Source organism: Mustela putorius, unplaced genomic scaffold (assembly GCF_011764305.1).
Source record: "Mustela putorius furo isolate JIRA1106 unplaced genomic scaffold, ASM1176430v1.1 tig00000127_pilon_pilon_pilon, whole genome shotgun sequence".
Classification (NCBI taxonomy): Eukaryota; Metazoa; Chordata; class Mammalia; order Carnivora; family Mustelidae; genus Mustela; species Mustela putorius.
The window spans coordinates 917,104-937,511 of NW_025421288.1; the positions used below are offsets into that span (position 1 = coordinate 917,104).

At 36.1% G+C, this 20,408-nt stretch overlaps 1 protein-coding gene and 1 pseudogene across 1 annotated transcript; both read left to right on the forward strand.

Moving 5' to 3' along the window:
- The first annotated feature begins 7,593 nt into the window (after nt 1–7,593).
- LOC101685221 (olfactory receptor 4A15-like) lies at nt 7,594–8,601 on the forward strand. The gene has a single exon (XM_004782057.3). It carries the CDS (start codon nt 7,603–7,605, stop codon nt 8,599–8,601), a length of 999 nt encoding a protein of 332 aa, XP_004782114.2. The 5' UTR covers nt 7,594–7,602.
- A 9,106-nt stretch (nt 8,602–17,707) lies between these two features.
- LOC101682213 lies at nt 17,708–18,639 on the forward strand (annotated as a pseudogene).
- The last annotated feature ends 1,769 nt before the right edge of the window (nt 18,640–20,408 follow it).

A 20,408-nucleotide genomic window follows, 5' to 3' on the forward strand; every position in this document is an offset into this window, starting at 1 on the left:
TAATAATAACAAAACAAAACAAAAAATACCCTGTCAGCAAACCCAAAAGAAAACCCAAATCTGCAAAGCTGGGGAAGAGAAAAGAATCTAATTTACAGAGTTATCACATTATTAGATTTGAGTGTCTAGTTTTCAGCATAAAACATGGAAACATACAAAAAACCAGGAAAGTGTGGTCCATTCAAAGGAAAAAAAAAAATAAGCCAGCAAAAATTGTCCCTAAAAAGCTCTGATGCCTGGACAAGGACTTGAACATGCTGACTTAGATATGCTCAAAGAAGTAAAGAAAAAAGTGGCAATGGTCAAGAAAAGGAAGATAAAGGAAAGGTCAAGGTCATGAATAAAATGGAAATATCAATAAAGAGACAGAAACTTCCATATCAACAAACCTCAATAAGGAAATAGTATGGGGGCACCTGGATGGCTCAGTTGGTTAGGCATCTGCTTTCGGCTCAAGTCATGATCCCAGAATCCTGGGATCCATCCTCTGGAATAAGGCTCCCTCCTCACAGGGGAGTCTGCTTCTCCCTCTCCCTCTACTGCTTCCCCTGTTTATGGTCTCTTGCTCTCTCTTTGTCAACAAAACAAAACAAAACAAAACACACCAAAGCCAAAACCAAACAAACAAACAAAATAAAAACAAAAACCAAACCAAACAAAATCTGAAGAGGGGAACTCAGAGGGGGAGACAAACCATGAGAAACTATGGACTCAGGGAAACAATCTGAGGCTTTCAGAGGGGAAGGGGGTGGAGGTATGGGTGAGTCTGTGGTGGGTATTAAGTAGGGCACATATTGTAGGGAGCACTGGATATAAAATGTAAACAATGAATCTTGGAACATTACATCAAAACCTTATAATGTATCGTATGGTTACCAACATAAAATAATAAAAATATAAATTAATAGTATGTTTTTTAGAGCATTTGTAGAGAGATTCAGGTTTAAGGACCTGACATTATTTTATAAAAGACATCTGAATAGCAAGTGTCAAATATTTCTGGATTTTTAGTCTTTATTTTTTTTCTAATATTAATTTACAATAGTGACTTGCAAATCACACATCCTAATCACCAGTTTTGTATTTCTTTGTGAGAAAAATTCTCTTATTTTGGGCAAAACTTCTGAGCTGGAATTTTGCGTGTGGGTGTTACACCATCAGAGTTAAATGGAAACTTTTAGTGTATTGATTACCAATAATATTGTGCCATTCTTATTAAGTATGTCTTTTATACACAAAGACTCAAGTTTTTACTTCACTCCAGTGGCCTCTTCAGCTTGAGAATTTCATATATGTGCTGAATAATTGAAAATAAAGAATTCTTATTTATGCAACCTTATATGTTTGCTATTAATAAGTGACATGGTCCTTGCTGTTAGATTGATGTTTTTTCCCCACTTAATTCTTCTGAAGTGACTGGCCAGGAGAAGCCTCTGAAAATATGGATTATGTGGAAAGTCTCAGTTCTCAAGAGCATGAATCCCCGGTGCATTTAATTTTGAACAAACAGCCTTGGGGACAAACTGTTTTAACAATTCAGCCAAGTAATGTTTTGTTCATTGTTGATTTAGTGCCCAATCATGTCTTTCCTTACCTGGGAGGAGGCTTCTCCTTGGGGATTGATGTTTCTGTCAAGAAGAGAAAAGAAACCATTACTTTAGTGGTCATAGACCCTATTAAAACAGTCATAGGAATGCTTCAGAAATATCCCAAACAATCCAAAATATCCATTTCTTTGATTACCCAGATGTCTGCATTATGGACAAAAAAATACTATTAAAGGCTTATTCAATTAACGTGGTCAGTTACACATAACAATGAAGTTTTGAATTTGATTTTTGGTACATAATGTCAATGATGACTTTCAAATTCAATGATTCATCGGTCATCTCAACTGTATATTCTTGAAGTCAACTCTGGATAATTCCATAATCCAAACTTAAATGTTTTTGTAAGTTGAAGATGGTCATGCTTTGTGCAGGCAGAGAGAGAGAAATCCTTACGTGACAAAGCATTTCTGGCTGCAGTGACAAAGCTTGTCCTGATATTTTTTTCTGCAGCACACCAGGGTTGATGTGGTGGCAATCCTGATTTACCTTCTTCTAAAGAAGCCGTTATTTCCTAGGATCAAAGATAGAATTGTAGAAGTGTGGATTTGGAACAAGCGACCAAAAAAGAAAGAGAAAATCCAGGTGACATACTCAGAAAAACTCTTCACTGCTATGGGAACAGGGCAAAATAGACTTACTTGTCGTAAATTATGTGTCTTTCTTAAGCAACAGGTTTACCATTTGATCTAAAATATTTTCAGCCAGATGCTCCAAGAAAAGATAGTAAGTACATGCATTTTCTCTGTTTTATAAAATATTATTGTAATAAGTACAGTGTCAGTAATTTTCTCCAACATTTTATATTAGAATTAAATATATATTAAGAGAAATAAATCACATCAAAACAGTACAGCTTGTCATTTATATGGTCTTCAAAATAACTTTTTAAGATTGCTTTTATAATTTAAAGAATCCAAGGATTATTTATTTTGTGTCTTAATATATTGGATAATAGTAAGGATTATTATAGTCCTTTATAAATTATTACCTTGTGTCTAGTATCTTTAAGTGTTTTGGCCCATCTAGACATATTGGCATTTTTTTTATTGAAGTAAAATATACGTAATAAATTGTTGTGTATTCCTCACCACCATCCATCTCCAAAACTTTTATCATCATCCCAAACTGAAACTCTGTACCCATTAAACAATAACACTTCATTTTCTCCTTCCCCTGGCCCTTGGTATACATTGCTGTACTGTGAATATGACTGTTTATTTATGACTATATTGACCTTATTGCACCTAGCATAGTGTCTTCAAGCTTTATCCATGTTATAGCATGTATCAGACTTTCTTTCCTTTTCAAGGCTGAATAATACTCCACCATGTATATATACCACACTGCATGCATTCATTAGCTTTTGGACATTTGGATTGTTTCTACCTTTTGGCTATTGTGAATAATGCTGCTATGAACATTGGTGTACGAATGACAGTTTGAATCTCTGCTTTCTATTCTTGTGTGTATATGTAAGATTACAGTTTAATATTTAAGTTAGCAACCTTTATTACAAAGGGAAACTTAAAACTTAAAATGTGGAAAGTTGAGGTCAGAGAAATTTAGTTACTTGTTAGACTCATTGACCTATAATACGTACACCTTATTAGAAAATGAATTTTAGTGTCTGTGAAAATGGAATTCATGAATTTTACTAAATATTAAATCTACAGAAAATGCCAGTATCAGTTTTTGCCTATGGGTTAATTATATGGATATTTCCTTATTTTTAGGGTCTTAAAATATTCTGAGCAAAACGGACATACTGAATTTTGTACTCAGTTGACCTCTTATTTATAAAATGAAGACCCCCTTTGGCTGAATTTAGATTTAATGATTCAGTGCAAAGAGGTGAATGAGATGTGGAGAAAGAGGACATTTGCACACAGTGATGTGAATTGTGAAGAAAGAACATCTTCTGTAATTGTATATGATAATGACCCAGTCAATCCATTCATCCCTCAGGGAGTGCTCCTTTGTGTTATGAAATAAGATAGTGGACTTTGGGGAAACTCTTGTAAAGTGGCACTAAAGTTACATGGGGAAACAAATAAGGGTCAATAATATCTTGAATGTATTTAGTGACTATTACCTGTCAGGTAGTTTCTGGAGAGCTTTATTTGCATTATTTAAAAGTTTTTTTAAAGATTTGATTTTTATTTGACAGATCACAAGTAGGCAGAGAGGCAGACAGAGAGAGGAAGCAAAGCAGGCTCCTGGCTGAGCAGAGAGCCAGATGCGGGGCTCGATCCCAGGACCCTGGGATCATGACCTGAGCCGAAGGCAGAGGCTTTAACCCACTGAGTCACCCAGGTGCCCCTTTTATTTGCATTATTATATTTAATCTTTAAAACCGTTCTATGTGTTAGATGCCATTATGTTTCATTATGCAGATGATGTGAGTAATTTACCCAAGGTCACACTGTTGGTAAGGTATGGATTCTGAGGCTTAGATTCCAGGACAGAATATAGAACCTGAGTTCTCATAAAGTACACTATTGGCATCCAGAGCCACTCCTGCAAAATTATAAAACAAAACAAAACAAAACTCACAAAGACTATGTTTGGGCTAGGCAATCTACACTCTCTGATTGTTGTTATCTGTGCTTGTCCCCAGAATCTGTTCAACCCCATTCAGGTTTTAGAGGTAGCATTTTTCCTTCACTATAAAGTAACTCATTTGGAAAATGTGATAGCTTTTTAAGATGTATCTTTTTAAAATTTAAAGAATTTTTAAAAGATTTTATTTGTTTATTTGAGAGAGAGTACATAAGCCCACAAGCACCCATGGATGAACAAAAGAGGGCAAGCCTGAGGGTAGGGAAGGAGGGGTGAGGGACTTGGGGGAATGGTTGAGGGAAAGGAAGTAGGTTACCCACTGAGCAGGGAGGCCCTCCTGGGATGATCACCTGAGCTGAAGGCAGATGCTTAACTGATCCATCCAAGCACCCCATACAATATATCTTCATTTTTTATCTGATTAGGTATTTATTAAGACCTCAAAATTTTTGGTGCTTCATTTTTTTTTTTTTTAAGATTTTATTTATTTATTTGTCAGAGACAGAGGGAGAGAGAGCGAGCGAGCACAGGCAGACAGAGAGGCAGGCAGAGGAAAGCAGGCTCCCTACCGAGCAAGGAGCCCAATGTGGGACTCGATCCCAGGACCCTGGGATCATGATCTGAGCTGAAGGCAGCCGCTCAACCAACTGAGCCACCCAGGCGTCCCTGGTGCTTCATTTTTATGGTCACTGCTCAATCATTAAAAAAATGCACTTGTTTATGTGGGGAACGGATTTTACTATACAGACTATTAAATAGAGACATTCAGATAAGTATTGTGATCATCGTTTCAAAAAGTTCTGGACTGAAATTTACAATTTCAAAGGGCACAATTTCTATTATCCTGCTGATCTGAAAGTCTTTCCCCGTGTTTTACACCTTGCATACACACACCTGGGTTGTTTTTCTGTCTCATGTTGAATTTGGTGTAGTATAGCTCTTAATTTATCTTATTTTAATTCTCTGCTATAGATTAAAGTTTTTGGAACATTCCTTAGTGATTTATTTGTTCTCACTGAATGTGTTAAAAGAAATTTGAAGTATCTCACGAATGTTGGAAGCAGATATATTTATTTTTAATAAAATACTATAATGGTTAAATATAGAATTTTGTATCATTCTGAAGCAAATCACTAGTTTTCAATAGTCTAGCCTAATCATTATGTTCATAAGCACATTTTTAATAGTCAACTTTTTATTGACTAAAATGCATTTTATATTATATCATATTATATGGCACACATATAGATTCTGGTGATACCATTGTTAAAAAGATGTGTTTACTCTTCTGGCAGATCTAACAGAGGACTGGGGAAAACACAGCTATAAACAATTGGGTGCTACAGGGCAAGGTGTTGGACCCTCATACTGGAAATTATCTCATGAATGCTCAGATGACCCCTATGCATTGTGAGTATTTGCCATTATAAATGCAGACATAGCTTCATAACTGTGAGTGGGGATATTTAATTATGTATGTATGTGAATAACCTGCTGGAAGTCCCAAAGATGGAAGTCCTTTAAGCAGCTGGTCTCTTCTGATATATCTTAAGGTTCAGAATTTGGTTTTCTGGAAATGTAAAAAGTCTGAGCAGTGAGTCCTGGTACTGATGCTAGGTCACCCTCTGGTCTAACTCTGGATTGAAAGTTCTGGAAATCTGAAATTCTTCTACTTCCAAATCAGTTTTCCCAAACCAAACTCAATCAATTCAAAGCCTATTTCATTCAGTTTATGGTCTTTGCTAGTTCTTATCTGCCTTTTGTATTTTCTTTTATTATCTCTTTGCTACATTTTTATTCTCACTTTGGATTGTCTAGAAGCAGAAAGAATAGAATAAGCTTTCCTTCACAAATGATGGTTTACAAATGTAGATATTATAATGGAGCACATCTAAAATAATTTTGCCAAAACAAAGTTGCACATATTACATGTACAATTGGTCCTGGGTTGTATCTGGTAGGACTCATGGATAATTTGTTTTTCTCAAGTGAGAAGGAATGTCTTGTATTCCACACAGACTCGGAAAATCAAGAGCTAACAATATGAATGAAATATCTGGTGTAATCTATTCATCACTTTAGTAATCAAGTAACCTTTAACACATGCCAGTTCACCCAGGTTAGTATAAAGATGGTCCAGAAGTAAATACTAGCATGTCATTTAAGATAAGGTTTTCCATGACTAGAGTTCAGAAACTCATATCTCTGGAAAGGCTATAACCTTTCCAATAAGAACATGAGTTGGGACATTATTTTCCCAGGATGACTGAACAAAATTAACTTTTTGAGATTTTTAGTGTGGGATTCTTGCTACTATACCATGATTCTGCCTAAAATCCTTATGTTGGCATTCTGAATTGAATTACAGTTAGCAATAACCAATTCTAAACCATTTTGGAAAGTAGGGAAAATGTCTAGGTAGTACCCATTTACTTAAATTTGTACCATCCATTTTTCTTCTCTATAACCTCTGTTGTAATAAATGTCTATTCTATGTGTGTGTGTATGTGTGTGTGTCTGTATTTTCAAACAAAGTATACTTTCATGAATGGAAAGAATTTCGTTTTCTTTTTCTTTTTTTAAGATTCTATTTATTTTTTAGAGAGAGAGAGAAAAGAAGGGGGAGAGCACAAGCAGGAGGAGTGAGAGAGGGAGAAGCAGTTTCCCTGCTAAGTTAGGAGCTGGCTGTGGGGCTCAATCCTAGGACTCTGGGATCATGACCTGGGCTGAAGGCAGATCCTTAAATGGCTGAACCACCCAGGCATCCCAGAGAAGAATTTAATGTACTGGCCTCTTCTTAGATGGTTTCTTACATGTTCAAAATTCAGCTGGATTAAATAAAGTTTAATAAATATTTAAGGGGCACTCATAGTATGTCTGGGTCTCTCACTGCAGCAGGTGACATATTTTTTGATATTTGGAGCTCATAGTGAAGTCACTCAGAAAGCAGTTATCTAAATGTCAGGTAATCACTTTATGCTCCATGGACTAGATATTATTATGTAAACAAGGTTATTAAAGATGAGCATGTTTTCACAGTCAATGTCAGAAACCCAGAAAGCATTCAACAAAAAAAGAAATTACATACAAAATAAAAAATGAAGTATTTGTAGGCAGGATTCTGGAGAAAGCTGCTTCCTTGTTTTTCGGTAGGTCATGTCACAGGTCATGTCTACCTGCCATGAACCTCCCAGGTAGAGAACTGGTCTCCTTGTAGTTGATGCAAGAAATTTGTGGAAATGAAAACAGAAACTGTGGGTAGTGATTCTAAACTTTCATTCTCTAGAAAGTCACCCTGTGTGAGGCCCTGTGGGGCAAACGTGGTTGAGTGTGGCAATGGTTTTTGACACAAAGCATGCGATCCTCTCAAATTCATTATGGCCATTTCATTTCCAGCCTCTGATGCCTGAGTTCAATGCCTTCCAAAGAATATATGGGAAATAGAAACAATGTGACAGAGTTTGTCCTTCTAGGGCTCACACAGGATCCTGAGGGGCAGAAAGTGCTATTTGTCCCATTCTTACTCATCTATGTTGTGACAATAGTGGGCAACCTGCTTATCATAGTAACCATTATGGCCAGCCGGTCACTGCATTCTCCCATGTACTTTTTTCTTGCTTATTTATCATTTATGGATGCCATCTATTCTACTGTCATTGCTCCCAAGATGATTGTAGATTTGCTCTATGAGAAGAAAACTATTTCCTTCCAGGCTTGTATGACTCAAATCTTTCTAGGTCACTTATTGGCTGGTGCTGAAGTCATTCTTCTGGTGGTGATGGCCTATGACCGATATGTAGCCATCTGTAAACCACTTCATTATCTAATTATCATGAATCAGAGGACATGTGTTCTTATGCTGCTGGTGGCCTGGACTGGAGGCTTTCTGCACTCTATGGTTCAGTTTCTCTTTATTTATCAGCTCCCTTTCTGTGGCCCCAATGTCATTGACAACTTCGTATGTGATATGTATCCCTTACTGAAACTTGCTTGTACCAATACCTACCTCATTGGAGTTTCTATGATAGCTAATGGAGGAGCCATTTGCACTGGCATCTTCTTCATTCTCCTAGTTTCCTATGGGGTCATAATACACTCCCTTAAGACTCATGGTTTGGATGGGAAACACAAAGCCTTCCACACCTGTGCATCCCATATAACTGTGGTCATTTTATTCTTTGTTCCCTGTATCTTCTTGTATGCAAGGCCTAATTCTACCTTTCCCATTGACAAATTCATGACTGTAGTTTTGACCTTCATAACTCCCATGCTGAACCCTGTAATCTACACCCTGAGAAATGCAGAAATAAAAAATGCCATGTGGAAACTTTGGAGTAAAAATGTTACCTCAGTTGACAGAGGGCTGTACTGCTCATGCAGAACAGGATATTCATTCTTTCACAGAATCGAGGACTGCTTCCATTATCAGTGATGACATCTTAAAAATGATATCCTTTGGGTTAGTTAGACTCTTTATTCTGAAATAGCTATATAAATTAATCTTTATCTAAATGGAGTATGTTAACTACCCTTAGAGGGCAAGAGAATTGTGTAAGTTTAATCTCTGATCTATATAATCATACTGTGCTAAGGTTCTTCAGTGAGCAACAAATTTTGGTTTTACTTCAAGTTTTTGTTGGTGGAGTATGATATCTCCATGGTACATAAAAATATGACCTAATAGAAATTATTATCCTTAGTCCAAGAGAGTGTGATTTTAAAATTAAAAATTCACATTGTTAAAAAAAAAACTAATCTAACAGTAGAAATAAATTTCCTGTCAAATTAAATAATTAGAAATTTCACAGCACATGTTCATAGCTGAGGATAGATCTATGAGAATTGAACTTTATTAGCTTTATACTGTGATGGTAGCATATGGCTGATTTTCTATATCCTAATGAAGTTTTGGGCAGAAAACTTAAATTGTTCAATGCTTGTGTGCATCTAGATCAAATGACTCTTCTGATAGTTGAAATACACATTTAGTCTTTCATATCACAGTAGACTGTCAGAGTCTACCTACATTTAATTAAATTCTCTGTGTATACTTTTTTAAAATTGTAATAAATGTTAAGCATTTTGGGAATATGTGTTGTTTTACATATGAACGCCTTTCTCCTCTGTAAACTTTATGATCTGGACTTAAGTAATAAGTCAAAAGTGACTTCTCTCTTTATAGTTTCTCTATAGAAATTTTGGAGGTTGATTACTGTATTACAAAGGTCATTTTTGAAGGCCCTGACATTACACATTACCTTGCTGAGAGGTCAAGTCACAACACAGATTGGATATGAAATTGGTATTTTTTGCCCTCATCTTTCTTTCAATTTGTAATTGGATCCAGTGAGTGTATTTAGCAATATTAATGCTTCCATTTATTTAAAATGTATTGAATAAATGCCAGCTATGACGTTTTATTTATTCTTCAATGAAGGAAATAACAACTAACCTAGATATTTTAATCAGAAAGAAATCTAGTACAGTGGATTAAATACTTCAAAATGACCAGAATTGGAGGACCTACTACCTGGATACTGGTGTGAATGCAGTTGGGATCAAGGATTTACCACCAAAGTTATTATGCGGAAATGAGAAAGCTGAACTCAGAATGAAAAATGTGTGCATATACTTCTCAAAGTCCTTCCCTGTCCTGATTTTAAAAATAATATTAAACAATTTTTTTTCAAGTTTTGCTTCTTACATTTGCATCTTTAACCCATATAGAACATAAATGTTCAGGTATGGCGTGAGGTAGAAATACACATTCCTTTTAATCATAAGAATAAATTTCCCAGCACACTTATTGAAAACCATTGAATTTCCCATTACCCTGAAACACCTCTACTTTTATATATAAAATATCTGTATATCTATTCTTCTATTTCTTAGCTTTCTATGTAGTTCAATTAGTTGATCCATGAATAATAATATGGTATCTAAAGTTGCTGCAATGTTTCAGATACCATTGTGATATTAAAAAAAAAATCCCCCCAATGTTTAGTAGCTGAAAATACCAGCAATCATTTCATCATTTCAGATGGTTTCAGTGGGCCAGGAATTTGGGAGCATTTCTGAGGGGGTAATTCTTGTTCAGGGTCTGTTGTGAGGTTACAGACAGAAACTGGGTGAGCCTGAGGTTATCTGAAAAGTTTAGTTACTCATGTGACTTGTACCTAGACTTTCAAGTCTTGAACAGTGGGAAATAGAACAAGTGGTACTCCTTGAGATCATAAGGGTGGGGTACTATAGAACTGATGTCCTTGTAAGGAGAGGAAGGGACGAGAGAGTTCTCTTTCTGAAATGTGTGCACAGAGGAGAGGCCATGTGAGGACAGTGTGAGAAGAGATGGACGGTGTACAAGCTGGGAAAAGAGGCCTCATCAAAAACCAGCCCTGTTGCTACCTTGATCTTGGACTTCCAGCCTCCAAGACTGTGGGAAAAATCAATGTCTGTTTAATCCTCCCTCTCTGTAGTATTTTGTTATGTTAGCCCAAGCAGACTTTGATGATGATGATCAATAATTTAGATTTGGTGAATAAAGGCCTGAGTTGAATCACCACAATTCAGTTATAAAGGTCATGACTCCTCATCAAATCACCATATGTGAATAATACCTAAAGCTTGAATTTTTTGAATGAAGGGATCAATAGGTATCCTCGAATAGTCTGTGATAGCACCACAAAAAGGGATGTATATCTTCCTCTTTACCTTTTTCTAAGGCATCTGAGATCATTTTGCCAGGGTAACTGTGCTCTGGAAAGAGAAATAGTCAAACATTTCTGGCGATGACTGGAAATATGTTGCAAACAAGTGCTCATTTCTGTGGTCCAGTAGTCTGAAAGCAGACCAAAGGTGAAAGAAGGAGCAAAAGTTATTATAATGGGGCAGTTCCACATACATTGTTAGACTTCCATGTGTTCTATAGGAATACATTTCTGTTTTGGGTCCCTGGTCACTGGAGTTTCATGGAATGAAGGAAGAACTCAATAGAAGTATTTAAAACTAATCTTTCATTCTGAAATATTAAGCAAAAAGTAGTACCGTATTTTTGGCTGCCAAAGAGATTTGATAGATGCAGAGAGTGAGTCTTACCACTTTCCCACTTAATTTACTTGCTTGGTTTGGGAACAAAATGGAGAGACAGGTTCAATCTGTATGGAAAATGGAAGCTTAAAATAAAATCTGATATCATTAATATTTACATTTTGTGATTTGCCTTTGTATGAGAAAATCCTGTAGAGTCAAAAGGATGTATTTGGTTATGATCTCTCAACATCCTCATTTCCTTAGACAGGTCTCCCTTCGAAAACAAGGAGGCTCACTGAAGTAATTATATAGACCAATTAGGCAAGCAAAACAATGTCTTTTGTTTGGATTACTCTGCAAAAAGTGAGAATATCAGCTATTCCATGCAAGAAAAATAAGTTAGGATTTAAGAAACCTAAATTTGTATCCTTAATTTGTCTCAGATTCTTCATATGAAAAATTTTTTAAAAGGTGAATTAGGTACTCTTCAATAACTCATTCAATTTCCATTGCCTTAAATTATTGATTGATTCATCAAGTTCTGGCTTCCATGTACTTGAATTTTCAGAAAACTCTCATAATATGATATGAAATCCAAGATTAGTATTTTTCTTCTTCTTCTTCTTCTTTTTTTTTTTAAAGATTTTATTTATTCATTTGACAGACAGAGATCATAAGCAGGCAGAGAGGCAGGTAGAGAGAGGAAGGGAAGCAGGTTCCCCGCTGAGCAGAGAGCCTGATTTGGGGCTCGATTCCAGGACCCTGGGACCATGATCTGAGCCGAAGGCAGAGGCTTTAACCCACTGAGCCATCCAGGGCCCCTATTATTCTTTTTATAGTCAAATATGGTACAACACTTTTCAGGAATTTTTTATTTTGGAGATTTTTTTTTTTTTAAAGATTTTATTTATTTATTTGACAGAGAGAAATCACAAGTAGATGGAGAGGCAGGCAGAGAGAGAGAGAGAGAGGGAAGCAGGCTCCCCGCTGAGCAGGGAGCCCAATGTGGGACTCGATCTCAGGACTCTGAGATCATGACCTGAGCCGAAGGCAGCGGCTTAACCCACTGAGCCACCCAGGCGCCCTATTTTGGAGATTTTTTAAATTAGGTAGATAACATTGTGGAACTGAAACAATAGAAATTGGCTTTTGGTTCTACCGCTTACTAGTTACACTATCCCGGAAAAGTGAAATAAATCATTCTAAGCCTCAGTTTTTCTAACTATGAGTTGGAAATAACGTATTCATCTTCTAGGGTTATACTGAATTAACTATGAAAGGGCTGTAAATAGTAACTGCTTGATATATGATACTACCTCTTGCTGGTGAATTTAGGGCAAATTAGAAGTGGACAGGGACAGTAATATGTTATTAACTGACTTGACGAAGTAAATAATTAATAGTGATTCTAAATTCTCCAGAGGGAAAAAAGTAAATTCTCCAGAGAGAAAATACAGGAAGTTCTGAGAGGAAGAAGTTGATGCATTTCAAATTCCCAAGTGTTTCTTGAGTTTAGTGGTTAATATCTCCACAACTTAGAATGAGAATCAGTCTTCTTAAAGCCTTTGTTGAAAGATGGATGTTAACTAAGGATCCTGCTATGTGCCTTGGTGAGTGTTCGTATAGGAAGTAATGTGGGGCCAAGGTCAAGATCAGGACTTGAGGCCAGACAGACTTGAATTATACCTTTAGGTCTGTTTCTCACTAACTATATGTCCTGGGATACAAGGCTTTCCTTCTTCATGTTTCAGTTTTCCTATCTGTATAATAGAAGGAGAAACCTTTCAACCACATATAACTCTTTCTAAACAATATTAAAGGAGATAATTTACATTTTGCATGATGTCTAGCATATATAAACAGTCAATACTAATTTTTGATTATTACTTATAATAAAATGGCTAACCTTCACACAGAACTTTATAATTACCAAATAATTCCCATCTCTTAAGAGGAGAGTAAACTTACTTTCCTTAGTCCTTAATCATCTCAGAACTTTAATATTCCTGACACCAAAAGAAATAAGAAGAGAGACGAGAAAGAGCTATTGGGACATTTGAAATGGTAATAAAATTTCTTTAAAAGGTATATTCTCTAAAATTATAATATTATAGAAAAATATAAATTACAGATAGGTTAAAAAAGTAAAAATGTTATAGTTTCAGCATTACAATAAACCTATAAAAATAATACTGGTTTGCTCTATTTACTTTCTGCATTTTTTCACACATAATTTTAAATACTTGTACCTATACTTTCCCAAGAAATTCTAACATTTAACAATAAGATAACAGCATATTTCTTTGAGTTGAAAGATTTGGAGATGAATTTCTTCCATTCCTGAAGGCAAAAAGGAGTGCTTTATTTAGATGCACTGAAATGATTTTTAGCTTTTATTCCTTGATGGTGTAGTAGACCTTTCCTTCCTCGACTCCTATGCCCTTTGATTCTTTTTTTTTTTTTTTAAAGATTTTATTTATTTATTTGACAGAGAAAAATCACAAGTAGATGGAGAGGCAGGCAGAGAGAGAGAGAGAGGGAAGCAGGCTCTCTGCTGAGCAGGGAGCCCGATGTGGGACTTGATCCCAGGACTCTGAGATCATGACCTGAGCCGGAGGCAGCGGCTTAGCCCACTGAGCCACCCAGGCGCCCTGCCCTTTGATTCTTAATGAGGGAGAAAACTGCTGGGAGAGGTACTCTTGGTTGTTCCATATGTGTTACTCTATGAGAGAGGCTGGTGAAAACATCATGGCTATTGGTTGAAGATGTGGCTTCTGATAATTGAAAGCAATCGAAGCAAAGGATTTCTTTCCAAGAGTTAAGATGCTCCTCTTTGATAAAATATAGGAAATGACCGGAACCATTGCTTCCAAATTTTTAATCTTTTTACACAACAAATAGTACTCCCTTGCTTCCTGAAGTGATAAGACACTGAAGCAGTTCTTTCAAGATTAGGGGTTTCGAATTCTATTTCCTACTTTAAGCATTCACTTAATCTTCAGTACAAAATGTTGAAATGTCTAACTCAGTGTTCTAGTCTCAAAGACATGATCCATGCTTCATCTTCCATTCATTCACATTTGGTATTTGGCCTCTGCATATTTTGAAGTGCATGCCTCTGACACACTTAACATTTTCTCTCTTTTTTATTAGAATGTTGATTGTACCTCTGGTAGAGGAGGAGCTTTTTCAAATCAGGCTCCTGTCTTTGCATTCCCCCCTGGAGACAGCCTTCCTGCCACTTACACATATTGAAGGTGTAATAAATGGTTACTGAATTAACATGTGAATCAGTGAAACTCTGGACACTAGGCAATGAATCAAAGGATGAATGAATGAGTAATGGATTTTGAGAAATAAAGGAATGATTTTTATAAGTGCAACAAGTGGATTTTATCTTGTGACATTACCACAGCTATATCTTATTTGATAGCTTCTCTATTAATTCGCCATAATGTTTAGATTTTATAATTGCGGGGGTAAGCCAGAGATCCAAACAACCATGTTTGCAAGAGATAAAGCATTGGGTTTTTTAAGGATTGGATTCTCTCTGGCTTACACAGACTTACACAGAAAAAAAAAAAAAATCCTTCTTTAATTTATCTCATCTATAGTGATAATACCTGTTAATAGATCTTCATTTTTCACCCTGGAGGCTAAAAAAGGGGGCTGGTTAGAGTCTCCCAGAATAGCCTTCCTAGCTTCCACATTATCACCTGCAGTGTTGATAGACAGATTAGTTGTCTTCCTATTCCCCAGTCTTCTTGGTAGCTATTCTTCTGCTAGATTACTCTCACTAGTCCTTTTTCAGAAGGGACTGAAGCAGTACTCTCTTGGACTCTAAGGGGGGGAATATTATTTATTAACTGAATATTCATCATTATAGGTTAAAAGATGACTCTAGGGAAACAAAATCTGGAGACATGAAAACAGCATGGAGAGCAGTGAACAAGTAGAGATCATTTTTGTGGGGGAGGGAGGGTGCTGAGCAAAAAAAGGGAAAAAAATGACTTTGAAGGGGAGAGTATCAGAGAATGACAACACTTGAAGGAAATTTATTTCTTTGTGTTGGAATATTATATTTGGCACTCATTTTCAAACTGTAATCTTATAACAAAAACTGTCTTTGTCTATTTAATGTCAAGACTAATTAATAAATCTAATGTGTATGGAGTCAGTGTATCTATGTGTAAAGTCGTTTACAAGCAGCCACTTTGGTAAAGCAGAGGAGAAGATTCATGCTACATAGTTAAGAACCATGAAGATAAATGATAGATACATATTCTCATTTTTTAAAGCAATTCACTGCACAGTGAATTTCATAGAAAGAATACTATATAATAGTCATGGTCAAATGTCAACCTTTGTACCTACTTTGTGCAATTACAGAACTAGTCACCCTTCTGTTCTGACAGATATCCTTTGAGCCAAGTATCTTCATTTTACAGTAAATCGTGAAGAGTTCCAGAAGTTAAATGCAAATTATAGAATTATCTTTGCTGTTTATTCCAGTGTAAGGCCAGGGTCACAACCTACTGAATTACACTGAACAGCTTCCTTTCCTTTTGTAAGTCTTCATTATTTCATCTGTTACATAAGGATGATAGCAGGGTCTGACTTCAGTGTTGATGTAAAGAGTAAATGTGTCTGGCACTTGTAAACACTTAGGCAAATGTTGGCTGTGTTAGTGGTCACATCTAGACACGAAATCGTCTCCGTACATGACAGCACTGTCTTTAGGTGAAGTTGTCCAAAAAACTTAAGAGTAATTTTGACTCTTTTCTCTCTTTATGTCTCTTCTCTAGAAGTCTTTTTATCTCTCCTAAATATAATGGTTGCTCTTCTCTTATCCAAAGGCAAGATAATTTTTAAAAACGTGAAACCATGACTCTCAAAGAAATATAAAATGAACACATACCAAAGGTTTTATTTAGTTCATTCATTAATGAGGAAACTGGTATGATTATACTCAGCCTAAAGGAAATTCCAAAATAGCACCCTTACATTATTCAGTCAGGGATGTGTAAATAATTTACAAATAAATGCAAAACTGGCTTGATCTGTAATGATCAGCGAAATCAATCAATGTTCCACCCAGTGGCCTTTGCATTTCTTTGGACCAGAGTTGTTAGCGTTATTATCAGTTTTATAAATTTAAGGAGTTGTTGAATAGCTCGAGATATCAAAAGGCATAAATCCGATAGAATCATATAATCCCAAAGAGAGTGTCATAGATAACATGTAGACTTCAACTGAAAATGTCCAGTAATCTTTAGGTTACATTTCTTTCTTACACAATATTTTTTTCTGACAAAAGTAAACTTACTTAGTTTCTGTACATCAAAAGAAGTACAGATGTTTTATAAATAAAATAAATTTATATAAAAGGAAAACTCTTTCTTTCTTTACAAAGGAAACAACACAAATTTTCTGCATCCATTGGCGCCGTGAAACAGCATACTTAAAATGAGAGATTTAGAAGAGCTTAATTATGTTTACTTACCAGGGTGTAGGTGGGACTATGGTAAACCAGAAAGGGATGATAAAGCCATTATCAAAGTTAGACCTGAGAGAGCAAGGGGAGAGAGTGATTACAGGAAACCAGAAGTTCCATTCCAAGTGTTCTGTCTCATTTATCACTCACTGGTTGACAGTAAGTGATAAAGGAGGGAACCAGGACAGTAAATACCCCGAAATCCTTTTCTTCCCACCTGCCTTACATTCAGCTGGTACCACCTGTTGGTAAGAAGTAAGAGAAATCTGGTAAAAGGGGACCAGGGAAAGCAGCCTCCCAGGGTGTATACATTGAGAACAGATCTGAAGCGGTAGAAAGAATACATCTAGTACCTGTTCCAACTGTGTATTCCACTTTTCCTCCCATGTAAGAGAGTAAACACTTTGATTTGGGGAGTTAGGAGGAAAAAAGAAAACACAGGAAAAATAAGTAAGGAGTCTTCCAACTGATTTATTTACATAACACTTGTTGAATACCACTATGGGTCAGACACTGACTGAACCAAGTGCTGGGGATAAAGAGGTGAACAAGACAGGTACAGATCTACTCTGCCACTTACTTGAAGGGTTTTTAAATGAGAGAAAAAAAAAGGTGAATTGCACTTAACCTGTATATTAAATCAACAATTGTACAAATGGTTTTTTAAAAAATATTTAATGAACAGTTCTTAACATTTCTTATTAGCTGAGAAACAATCAGGCTAATTATATGGTGAGTTAGTTCCCTGTATCTGGATGTCCTCTAGCACAGCCTCAGTGATGGTTCATCAGCTGATGAACCTTGTAAGAAGCTGAGTTAGTTCAAAAATTCACTCTTTTTATAAAATAGAAAAAGGATTTTCTTTTCTTGGTACACCATGAAAAAATAGCTTATACTACTAAAAATGTTTTGGTCTTGTCTAAAAATCCAAAATATAAAGTTCTCATCATTTGAAATTGGAGATCTTGTCTTTTCAGGTTAATTCTGCACTCCAGAATCTATCATCAGGATTGAAATGAAAGAAGACAGGATGAATGTGACCGAATTCATTCTAATGGGACTTACCCAGGATCGTCCAATGCAGAGAATTCTATTTCTGGTGTTACTTATCACCTACACTGTCACTGTAACAGGCAACCTACTCATTGTGGTTACTATCATTGGCAGTCAGGCTTTGGACTCCCCAATGTATTTCTTCCTGGCCTTCTTGTCTTAGATAGATGCATGCTATTCCTCTGCCATCATCCCTAAAATGCTAGCGATCTGCTCTTTGATTCAAAATCTGTTTCCTTCAGTGGCTGCATGACACAGCTCTTTATAGAGCATTTCTTAGGAACTTCAGAGATTGTCCTCCTTGTGGTCATGGCATATGACCACTATGTGGCCATCTGTAGACCTCTGCACTATGTGTCCATCATGAACCACCACACATGCTGCCTCCTCGTAGGTCTGTGTTAGGCAGTAGGTTTTCTCCACTCCATCGGACAGATTCTGGTTACTTTCTGGCTCCCATTCTGTGGTCCCAATATCATGGATCACTTCATGTGTGACATTTTCCCCCTGATACAACTTGCCTGCACTGACACTTTCCTTGTTGGTCTCTTGGTGGCTGTCAATGGTGGGGTAATCTCTGTGATCACCTTTGTGATGTTACTGGTATCCTATGTGGTCATCCTGTGCTCCTTGAAGACTTACAGCTCTGCAGGGAGGAAAAAGGCCCTCTCCACCTGTGGCTCCCACATCACAGTAGTTATCCTGTTCTTCGTGCCCTGTATTTTTATGTATCTGCGACCAGTAGCTACTTTTCCCATGGATAAAGCCATAGCCGTATTCTATACTCTTGTTACTCCCATGTTAAACCCTGTCATCTACACAGTCAGGAATACAGAGGTAAAAAATGCCATTAGAATTTTATTAAACAAGAATGCAATTACAGATGATAAGTGACCCAATACAAAGATTTTATTTCTATCCTGATCTTTACATTTTTTATATTACTTTAAAACACTTTCCATACCTCCCATGTGAGACAACTCCTCTGCAAGGTAGGTATTATTATGATTATTGCTGTTTTACAGATGAAGGAAACGGAAATTCAAAAACATTGAATAAGTAGCCCAATGTCAGAGCTAGTGTGTGGATCTGCTTTTTTCTAAATCCAAATCTGATGATCTTTCAACCATTTCAAAGACTATTAGGGAAAAGACAAGCAGTAATTCATCAGAACCGTTCTTGTTTTATAACAAACTTAAAACATGCCTTTCTAGCTACAGAGTTGTATAATAGCTTGTGTATATAAGCAGTTGGTACTCAGAAAGCTGTACTGCCTACTGGCATATGGGACAGTGTGGAGTATAATTTAGAAAGAGGATACTTGCCAAGACACTTTTGGCCCACAGTTGATATACCTAATGTTTAAAGTTATTTTGGGGTTTCCTGTTCTGTTGAATAAAAGTTGTCAGGAATCATAAAAATTAATGGTATTTAAAATGACATGAAAATGTTTAAGTGTTTTCACATGGTCACCCCTTATAAAATTGAATTTCTATTGTTTTTACTTTACAGAAAAAAGTGGAAAATCAGAAGGTTTAAATAAGTAGATTCTAGAACATAACAGTCAGCCTTGAGCCCAAATATTCTTACTCCCCATCCTTTGATCTTTTCGCTATATAGGGGGCTTGGACCAGTATTAGATTATGATTTGTACTATAAAAATAATTTTTATTATATGCTATAGGTTATGACACTTTATCAGAGTAATAATTATTAGTAAAATCAAATGCAAGTGTTTCTCAAAACATACAATAGAATATATTTTAGAAACTTTTACTACTAAAAAACTGGCTTTACTTTTAGTTCCTTGAGACTGGAATCGTCTCTGGAAACTGCTTTAGGAGGTCATTTATAAGAGATACGGAAAAAAAAAGGAAGGAAAAAACTATTTTTTAGCAAAACAACTTATATGACTTTGTTGGCTCTTTTTAAAAATAAAGTCTGTTAAAAAAAAGTCTGTACCTAAATTCAAATGTATATGCATGTCATAAATGTGCTAATAGCTTCTTCTTTTCTTAAAGAAGATTTTATTTATTTATTTTAGAACTGAGATAGAAAGTGTGAGCACGTGGAGGGGCAGAGGCAGAAAGAGAATCTCAAGGACACTCCACACAGAGCATGGAGCCCAATGCTGGACTCAGTCTAATGATGCTAAGATCATGACCTGAGCACAAATCAAGAGTTGGAACTTCAAAAAACTGAGCCACCCTGGTGTTTCAGTAATTTTTTCATTTGACAGAAAGTTCCAGGCTCCTACCTCACATGGATACCACATGTTTTATTAAGAACATCAGTTGATTGCATGATGTGAAAATATTTAACAAGCGTATTATGGTTAAGAAAATGTAGAGCAAAAACCTTATCTTCAGGATGAGGAGACATGATCTTATTTCTCACTATGCCATCATCCCTTTCTGTGACACAAAACAGCTCTCCCTATTTCTACCAGTAGTTTACTTAGGTAATTCAGAAGCTATTTCCAAGTTCTGTGATTCTGCTTATGCCAATATTTTTATTATTATAAATGCTGTTAATTTGCTTCTACTTCAGTTTGAAGAAGTAAAATTGGAAAGGTTATGAGAACACATATCATCTCATGTAATTTTTCCATTACTCATAAACAACTTAGATGTCCTTCTGGGCTGAAAGGGTCTGTGGATTGG